The sequence below is a fragment of the Pungitius pungitius genome, chromosome 13 (assembly GCF_949316345.1).
Source record: "Pungitius pungitius chromosome 13, fPunPun2.1, whole genome shotgun sequence".
Taxonomy (NCBI): domain Eukaryota; kingdom Metazoa; phylum Chordata; class Actinopteri; order Perciformes; family Gasterosteidae; genus Pungitius; species Pungitius pungitius.
In genome coordinates, this window is record NC_084912.1 from 1,144,437 (window position 1) to 1,154,580 (window position 10,144).

The 10,144-nt window shown below is 51.3% G+C and overlaps 1 protein-coding gene across 1 annotated transcript in view; it reads left to right on the plus strand.

Annotated features, from left to right (window-relative positions):
* The window catches only part of wdpcp (WD repeat containing planar cell polarity effector), a 33,396-nt gene that overhangs the window by 12,264 nt on the left and 10,988 nt on the right, over positions 1-10,144 (plus strand). The window contains 6 exon segments of the mRNA XM_037466111.2: positions 10-195; positions 5,714-6,268; positions 6,270-6,303; positions 8,763-8,951; positions 9,042-9,165; positions 9,900-9,963. Coding sequence (XP_037322008.2) covers positions 10-195; positions 5,714-6,268; positions 6,270-6,303; positions 8,763-8,951; positions 9,042-9,165; positions 9,900-9,963 — 1,152 coding nt within the window.

Here is a 10,144-nt window from a genome sequence, read left to right on the forward strand (position 1 = left end):
CGTGTGCAGGTGGCGTGCGTGGAGGCGAGCGGACGGAGGCGCCGCGTGCACCTGAGCCTCAACCCGCTCCAGGACGTGGCGCTCTGCTGGTGGGACCTGGACCAGCCCGGCGACGGCCCGTGGACGTGGACCCCCACCGACACACCCGGGAACAACCTGGTGCTGCTCAGCTGCTCCCCCGCTGAAGGCCTCAAGGTACCAGCGCGCACACACACACACACACACACACACACACACACACACACACACAACCTGCTGCAGAGGTCTGGAGCTTTGAGACTGGACGGTGTGGGTTTGTTGTTGGTTGAGGTCAGCGGTTCTGGTTCCGCCTCACAAGGCGAGTCACGATGGATCAATTATCTTCAACATCAGCTCTCATTATGACTTCATTCATTAAAGAATAAACTGAAATGCAACGACTGCTGTAAACGAGTGAGAAGTGCATGAAGTCTCCTGAGTGACCGTGACTAAAGTCCTTCCTCAAAGGGATTCCTAAGTCCTCCACAGAGGAGCTGAAGCCCAAATGTCCCGCTGCCTTTTCTTGATGTTTTCATCCTCGCTCTCACAGAGAGACCAGAACACAAAGCTGCTGTTTTCAATCGGAGGCCTGTGTTGTGCTGGATTGGATTGGGGACGCCGCGTTAAGTCACCTCGAGGGTGGCACCTCCCTGCTGCACCTGCCTGCTGCATCTCCCCCCCCCCCTCCTCTGCACCTCCCTTCTTTCTCCCTGCGGCACCTCCCTGCTGCCCCCCCCCCCCCCCCCCTCTGCAGCGACATGATCTGTGGTACAGAATGAAGTAGAACGCCTACACACACACACACACGCATCCTCTGGCCTGTGGGATAAAACCTCACCCGCCACCCGATTCTATGTCACCCTAGGATTGTCCTGGTGCCAAATGCAGATGAAAGATGCCCCCCCCCCCCCGCCCCCCCCCAGAAATCACCGTTCTGGGCTTAACTTCGCTCCTCGCAGGGCGCCCGGCAGTGAGCGCCGGGCGAGGGAGAGAGTCTGCGTGAGGGAGGAAAGATGAGCGTTACCAATTGCATGCTATGAAAACAAATTCATGCAGGAGAGAATTGGGGGGGGGGGGGGGGGGGGCAACATGAATATTGAAATAAGCAAAGCTGGTTTCGCAGCTTCTCCCGCTTCTTGTTTTTTTGGAACGCTCTTCACATTTATCACACTCCTTCACTGAGTTTATTCTCTCTGTCTCCTCCACCCCCCCCCCCTTAACACACACACACACCTCCTCTCCTCCTTCCTCCAGGAACATTAAAGTGTCTTCGTGGGGCTGCGGCATCGCGCTCTAATGAAAGCGCTTGTTGTAATTTCTCCGATGCGCGGTGTGAAATTAAGCGAGCAGTTTATGTAAGAACGAACATCAGGAGACGCCAGCGACTTCAATCACTTCCAGCTCGTATATATGTTCCTTTTGTGCAGCTCGCTATCTGCAGCACTAAGCCAATTTTCTAGCCAGTCTCTCGGCATTTAAAGAAGTCTGATTTCTTTCCCTATGTGGTCTTAATTTGTATGCCCCCCCCCCCTCCTTCCTCACGCTGATAAGTGGAGCCAGGGTATGCAGGTGGGGGGAGCACGTACATACTTGGTTTTTTAACATTTTTAATCGTCCCTCCTTCATGCTTCCCTCCAAACAAACACACACACAAACCCTTTCCTGGGATTGAATAATCTGAATGAAAAGAGAACAGCAGATGAATGTTGCTTCCTGCGTCTTGTTTCATGATTGTGCGTGTGTCCTGATGTTTGTGCGCGTACTCTCTCATGTTTTGTTTGTTTATTAAGCGTAGGACTCCCCGTTATCTGTCACCAAACAGTTTCTCTGCACTCCTTTCATCTGCGTTTGTGTGATTTCTGTCAGCTTTTAATTATTAGTGACTTCAGCTCTGTGCACGGAATTAGTCTTTTTGCATTGAATTATTTATAAAGAAGGTCTTTTTATATATATATATATATATATATATATATGATTGAATAATTCCATCTGTACTTCCTGTCCTCAACAACTACAGCAGTCACGAGTTCCAGAAGCTTCATTAACGGAGCAAAATGGCAAGTTTTGAGTCTCGATGTGTAGAAGCGCTCATGTTCAGCGATGCACTGACGGGTCGGGTGTGGAATCCAAAGTGCAGAATTACCCCGAAGCTCCACCGCTTTGTAAAAAAGAAAGAAAATCCCACTGCCTCCACAGTTTGAATAATCATCTCTTCTGTGCTGCAATTATGTTCCATGCTACCAAATTATGGCAGTTTGGGTTTGAGGAGTATTCTGTCTCCGTGCTTTTTCCTCACATGGGCACCTCAACGGTAACCCTGATTCACACACCTCAAACACCCCCCCACCCCCCATCCCTTCATCCCTCGACTCTCCTCCGAGTCCCTCCGTCCCTCCCTACCCGTCTCTCCTCGTCTTTCTCTGCTCCATGAGCTGGAAAATTGGCTTCAAAAGGCCACTGCTGTGAACAAGGGCCAGCCACACAGCCGGGCCCGTCCGCTTTATCTTCCACGCCACGGAGGGGGAGAAAAGGTGCCGCAGAGAGGAGGGGGGGGGAGAGGGGGGGGGGGGGGTGGAGAAGAATAGTTTTGACCAGTCACTGAAACCAATAACTGGGAGAAAGCTTCTTGCTAGTGGTCTCTGTCTCTTTCACCATCATCCTCTCTCTTTTCAGACCTCCTTGCACATCCTCCACATTCTCTCTCTGAGCTCGTTTATCATTTCCAGCCGGCCGGACGTTCTCTGGACGTTGTGTTTTTACTGGACTTTGTTTCAGGAGGCAGTTTGTAAAACAGGAGGCCCAAATTGTTGCTTTATAAACCATGAGATAGTCGTAGATAAAATAACTATTCTGAAGAGTGTCTCATCCTATATTGAAGGTGGCTGCAGGTAAACCGGTGTGTCATCATCGGTGCGACGTCCTGCTTACGGCAGCACGAGTGTTTTGCAGCTCTACGTCTGGAGAGACTCTTTCTGCAACCCTGAGAGTCTCTAATCGCTCTAATCTGCCAATCAGCAGCGTTGCCTTTTGCACACAGAATGTAAAACGAGGCCTCAAGAAGTGACCCAGAGTCCAAACGGTGCCGCGCTGACGCCACTGTAAAAAGACAGCGAGAGGCATTTTGTGCTTTGCGTTTTCCACGAGACTCTTAAACACTCAAAAGGAACTCTGTAGACACACCGGCTCAAGGAGTTCAGTTCCTGTGTAAACCTTTTGCTGGTCAGAGAAATGATGACGATAAGATGATTATAAGATGATGAGTTTTCTGCAGATTAATACACGGTCAGCCTCGCTATGAATCATAATATCGAGGAACTGATGAATCAATGCATTCAGGCTCTTGAATTTCTGCATTTTTAATTGATTTATAGTGTGGATAATAAAATAATATAGATTGATAAATATCAAAAATGATTAACTTGAATAGAACATGCGAAGTCATCACCTCTATTATATATGTATGTTTCCTCTTTTCTTGTGTTGGAAACACAAGTTGCTCTTTGCAATGTAGTCCATGCAGGTTTTACTCATCGCTGCTCTGTTGCTGACACTGCTATCCCCCCCCCCGCCCTCGCCCCCCGCCCTCTTGTTTGCTTTGAGGGGTCACCGATCAGGGGAGGCAGAGCTGAATCAGCTGCTCCTCATCCACGATGGTGCCACGGTAGCATCCTGGCACAGCGGGTAGCGGGCACTAGCAAGCCGGGCACGAGATGAAAAGCTGAGAGGATGAAATGAAATGAGGTGTGTGTGTGTGTGGGGGGGGGGGGGCTTGATTCCCAGTACAACATTCTGTATGATGGACTCAGGCAGACAAATGAAGCCAAAGCTTCATTTCTTAAAGCTGCATTCTCTGTAGTGACCAGCAGGGGGCGACTCCTCTGGTGACTACTTTCTTCAATACAGCATGATGTTCATTTAGTGAACTATTGTTTATATTCACAGGAACCATAAAGCAGGGGATGCTTTAGGGCGGGGCTACGCGCTGATTGACAGCAAAGCATTGCATTGTCGGCCTGGAAGGAACTTGAATATTTTATTTTGGTCCCACTCCCATTTTATTTTAGTTATTTCCACCCACTCGTTAGCGACGGCCTAAAAACCAAGATGGCGGCAGCAAAACACCGTGGTGATGGCGGTGTGTTGTGGCGCGTCGATGGACGCCCGCATGTTGGTGTGTTAGTTTGTTTATTGCATGCGTCACTTTGTCCCTGCAGAAATGCAACTCTCCAGAGACCCGCACCCTCCCCATAGGAAACCCCGCCCCTCGCATGGACTGAGCTCCTCAATAATCGCACAGCACCGGCCCCCTGGGGGGCAGCGGGAGCTAGCTCTGGGGGATTATGGAGAGGAGAAAGAGGGGGGGGGGAGCTTTCAGGAGGACTGTCATCTGCTTCTCTCCTGGTGTAGACCTAGAACCTTCCACTCTCTAAGTCCCTTTTTGCCAAAGCTGCCAGAACACTGGCAGCTTTGGCAAAGGGACGGCGGGCCGTCGATGCTCCTTCCTGTCCACATGGCGAGGAGAAACGCTCCGATCTGTGAGGGGAAGTCCTTCCTCCGTCTCCTGTCATCCACCCGCCGCTCCCTGCGCCTTGTGTTTTTTTTTATCGACAGCACCACCCGGGACACGGCCTTTCTCCGGCGGTGTCGGTGCTTGGCGGCGCCCGTTCCCCCCCCCCCCCCCATCAATCTAACTTCTGGATTTGATCTATTGGTTCTTTGTGTTTCACCCTCTTTCTTTCTGGTCACCATCGAGGTAAACAGAGCAGCTTGTTTATCAGCGCCCCGGGAGAGGATGTTGTTGACCTTGAGTTAAAACACAGCTCTTATCATTGTCTTGATTGACAGCCGGGTGTTTATGGAAGGTTCTGTTTCATTGGGGGCTAACGGGCTTCATGTTCTTCCTTCTGCTTCCTGCTTTTATTGTAAAAATCTACGGTGCTCTGCAGCTTCCAATCTCCAAACGGTAGAACGTGTTGAAACGAGAACAGAAGGAAGTTTTTGAGGTTTATTGAGACTAAACTAATCGTCCTTCTGATCCTAAACTGTCTCTAAAGTTTACAGTTACCTTCGTGTTCTGCGTCCCTAAAATCAAGCATGCTAACGTTAGCATACTTGCTAACACGTTGACATATCAGCGTGCTAACTCGTGCTAATTAATGTTGAACACAAAGAATTCGACAAATTTGACTCTGTGACATTATTAAAATCACGTTTCATGGTGATACTTACGTTAAATGTCATTGTGGTGGCAGAGGACTGCGATCGAAGGATCAAGTATGAAGACTCATCCTCTGTGGTCTTTGCAGGGCACGTCTCATAATGGTCTAATCCGAAATCAATGTAGTCTGAAGTTTTATATATCTATTGTTGTTCTTCAAACAGCTTTGAACTGATGTTCTCCTCCTGCCCCGAGAGGAGGGCAGCGCTGAGGGCCGCGTGAATGAATCATCTCTTTGAAATCCCTTTTAAAACACGTTTTTACAGACTGGCTGCTACCCAATTTCGGCATTGCAAACTATTTTCTTTCTAATTTTTTATAATTATATAATTTTAATTTTAATTATTAATTATTATTTATTCTCGTATGGACTTATCGTATCACAGTTTTGTCTCTTCCTGTTGCTTTATTGCCTTGTTTCGTCTAATCCTAATGTAATCGTCCTCTGCCCCCCCCCCCCCCCCCCCCTCCTGAAAGGCCCTCTCCTCCCTCCGGACTGAAGGGAACCCTCTGGACTGCTGCTTCAGCCTCCTTCAGCCCCACCAGCTGCTCACGGTGGAGCTCCCCGCGGCGGCCCCCGGCCCCGGAGAGGCCTCCTGGGCCGACGCCTGCGTCTACGACTGCTCTCCGGGTCGCCTGCGCCGCCTGTCGGCGTCCCGCGTCCCGCTGCCGTCCCGCCCCGTCTCCTGCTCGCGCCACCCCTCCGAGGCCTCGCTCCTGCTGGGCCTCGCCGACTCCTCCCTGGTGCTGCACGACCAGCGGCGGGGGGTGTCTCTGCTGGCCCCCTGCCCCCTGCGGCCCACCCTCCTGGCCTGGCACCCCGCCGGCGCCGTGGTGGTGGTGGGCGGGGAGCAGGGGGAGCTGATGTGCTTCGACGCGGGCCTGGCCCCCGTCAGCACGGCGCTCCTGGCGGAGGAGGCGGGGGAGGCTGCCACGCTGAGACTAGCCGAGCACCTGCGCTGCGCCGGGGGGCTGGAGGGCCTGCAGTGGGCCGCGGGGCCCGAGGCCGACGTGCTGATGCTGGCCTTTCACGGGGGGCCCGCTAGCCGCGCTGCGGTTCAGACTGGGTGAGTGAGATCAGGATGAGGCCTTTCATCCATTGAGAGGTTGAGTCCTTCCATCAGTGGAAGTTCATGTCTCTCTATATAGATCCATGTGTGAAATGAATGAATCTCATTTAACGACCTTTCAATGGAGGGATTTCTTCTTCTTCTTCTTAAATGCTGCTGATCACACGGAACACTTCTCAGGCTCTTTTTTGTTGCTAGGAAACTGCTTCATGAACTTTTTACCAGCTGATGTTCATCCGCAGAGTTTAAATGAGCGACTTTCCTGCTCCTCATTTGGCTCCTTGTGTTTCCCCTGCTGGAGCAAAGCATTTATTCCCAACCTCCTCGACACCTCCTCTCACCTCCTCTTCTCATCTCCTGTTGCTTTCTCTCACCTCTTCTTACAACCTCTTCTCATCTCCTCTGACCTCCTCTTCTCATCTCCTAGCTCCCCTCACCTCCTCTTTTCATCTCTTCCTACCTCCTCTCACCTCTTCGTCAACTCCTCTTACCTCCTCTTACTTCTCACCTCCTCTTCGTCATCTCCTATTAACTCATCGTCGACTCCTCTCACCTCCTCTCACGCCCTCACCTCCCTCTCACCCTGCTCTCTGCTGAGGGAAGTTAATTTGTTGGCGGGGAGAGTGAGCAGGAGTCACGCTCTCAGAGGTCATTCAATAATCGCCCCGGGGCAAAAGCCCCCCAGGTGCATTCTGGGATGCATTTTTCCGATAAATCGTTTACAGTGGCTGCGCAGTCCCCTCGGGGGCCCCAGATAAAGTTTGCCAATCAAATTTTTTTTTTCCCGTAGCAGCCACCTCAACGGTACACAAACACAGACACGCACAGACACACACTTGCACGTGCATACCAACGCACACGTGCACGTATTCAGCGTCTTTAATTGTGACTTTGGAAAGAAGATGTGACAGTGGCACGCAGCCCTCTGCGCAAGTTTGAGAGCAGGATTGAGGGGGTGGAAGGTAGAAGATTGTGGTGTGTGTGTCTGTTTGTGTGCTTGTGTGCGCAGAGGGGAAGGGGGGGGGGGTGTCTTCCAACAATAGCTTCCCCTCCTCTGATCGTCTGCCAAGGTTTTGATGAAGAAAGTCACTGCACGTCTTTCCTCCACAATAATTCTTCCCTCTCTCTCTCACACACACACACACACACAATATTTGGGTGCTTCCATGCACACAGACACACACTCTGCAGCTCGTTTGTTTGCGCTCCCTCTCGTTGCTGCCGCGTGTCATGAGGCCGCTACATGACAGGAGAGCGAGTCGGGAGACGGAGAGGAAGAAAGACTTGGCCGAGCTCCGAGTTCTTTCTCTTTTTTCTTTCCATAGGAGGCAGTCGCCCCCCCCCCAAACCCCCCAAACCCCCCCGCCTGCACCCAGTTATCTCATCTGGGCACGCGCTGGCAGAGCGGGGAATGTGCAAAGAGGGGATGTGAAGATATAGTTAACGTTTAATTACATAACTGGGTTTATTACTAGTGTAAATAAAACGGTGCTTTCTTATTTTTACGAGTAAAGTCAAGCCAACAATCTGAGTTCAAACCACCCGAATAATTACTAGTTTGGCAGCTTATTGTGAAATGATCGACATCCTTGGAATTTATAAAAGGACAAATTAAACCAAACTGACTTTACTCAATGAGTGTTACACATTAAGAGAGATTCTTTATTTTAGAATACTTTGTTATTCCATGTGTGCTTGTTGTGTACTCATGGAGGTCTTGTATTGGTGGTGTCCTCATGCTGTCATTGTGTACTCCTCATGCTGTCATTGTGTACTCCTCATGCTGTCATTGTGTACTCCTCATGCTGTCATTGTGTACTCAGCGTTGTGTCTTGGTGCCGGCGGTGCGAGTCCTGCTGTTTGTTCGTGCTGCTGCTCCGGGTTGTTGTGCGTCTGACATCGCTGGTCAAATAGTTGGTGAAGACCGACTTGTCCCCCACAAAGAGCCATTGTCTCCATTTAGAGTCGGCTTAGAGCGGACTTAAGACTCGAGGACACACACACACACACACACACAACGCTCAGCACATTTATTAGCCACATTAGCTCTTTCGGAGATTTGGGGGCTCGCTAATTGCCAGCTTGTCATTTTAATCGCTGGAACAACCCCCCCCCCCCCCCCCCCCTCCACAGACACACACACAGACACAGGCACACTTTAATTAATTAGACGAGTGTCTGCAGACGTTGACGCCTGTTGACGCACCAGTCAGTGAATCCTGGAGGAGGTCACCTCCTGTTACTTCTTCTTCTCTCGTGCCTCCACAACAAGAGAAGAAGAAGAAACTGAAGGGTCCTGGATGACTTTAAGTAAAGCTAAATTATACACGTATTACTAGTTAATTATTTAAGGTGTCCTTCATACTGCGTGCATCTTGACCTTTAACCCTTTGCAGTTTGAAAGACTTCTCACTAAACAAGTCGATGTCGTCGATCTGGGGGCTCTGCTCTGACAGGGGCTCTGGGCGGCGGGCGGACGGGTCCCGCCGAGCTGCTGCAGCAGCGGCTGCGCCGCGGTCGGGTCAAAGAGGCGCTGGGCATCCTGGAGGCCATGGACTGGTGCATCATGGGAGACGAGTGCTACCGCGGCCTGAGCTCGGTCACCAACCACCTGCTGAGGCTGGAGCTGACCGCGGAGCGAGAGGGTGGGACGTCAGCTGACCTCAGGAACTAGAACAGTGACTCCTCCGCCTGTATTCATTCTGTGTGTCTGTGTGCGTGTTGTGTGTCTGCAGCCCAACTGGAAGCGGCTCTGGGTGTGTTTTACGCCCCCCCGTCGCCTCTCTCTGATGTGGTGACACTCGAGTACAGGCAGCCAATCAGCAGGCTCGCCCGCCGCTTCTTTCACCACCTTCTCAGGTACCGACGCCTCCCCGGCCCTAATGGGATCACCTTGTTTGAGTGGTCAAGCTAACACGCTAACCATTCAAACAGCTGAACCACTGTGAAGCCTCCATAATAAGGACAACAACAACATTTCATCAGAACACCCCCCCCCCCCCCCCCCCCAAAAAAAAAGCTCTTCTTTGTGAAGATGACATTTATATTCACTCTATTTCGCTCGCTTTGTCTATTTCCATAAATGTCTAAAGAGGAGCCGTTGCCATGACGCAGCTTTGAGTCACGGATGCAGCACCTCGCATGCACCTGTTCAGGCCGCTGCCCCCCCCCCTCCCCCCCCTTCTGCCATGAGAGCCCTTTGAAGCGTCTGTTTGACTGAAATAGACCCCGTTGTTCAACGCACGCCGACGCGCGCCGCTCTCCATCCGCCCCCCTCCTCCCCCCCAGCTCCCTTTCTTCCTCCTCTGTAGCCGATTTGGCATCCCTCCTCCTCCCTTATCACCTACCTGCATTCCTTTTCTCTCCATCAACATCAAATGAAGAAGCCTCCCCCCCCCTTCCCTCCTCCTCTCTGCTCCTGTTTGTTTGCTTCATGTTGGCTCGAGAAAGTTGAGGCGTTTTGTTCTGAGAGACCCCCCCCCCCCCCTCCCGCTTTAATTCTGGATACTAGGAAGAGGACTCACTGCTCTCAATTATAGACGGTTTTGTACACGTGTGTGTGTGTGTGTGTGTTTTCGTCATCCCTCCCCCAGGTACGGGCGCCTGGAGAAGGCCTTCCTCCTGGCCGTGGATCTGGAGGATAGAGACCTGTTCATGGTGAGTGAGACGAGGGCAGGGGGGGGGGGGAGGGGTCACACATAAAATCAAATCGATCAAATACAAAAGTTTCTGCAGGACGAGAAGCGGTGAAATCGGTTCAAAGGGTTGTAGGTAATAACTTTCATTTTTAATATATTCAATAAACCTTCCCCCTTTTTTGCATTGTGTGTGTGTGTGT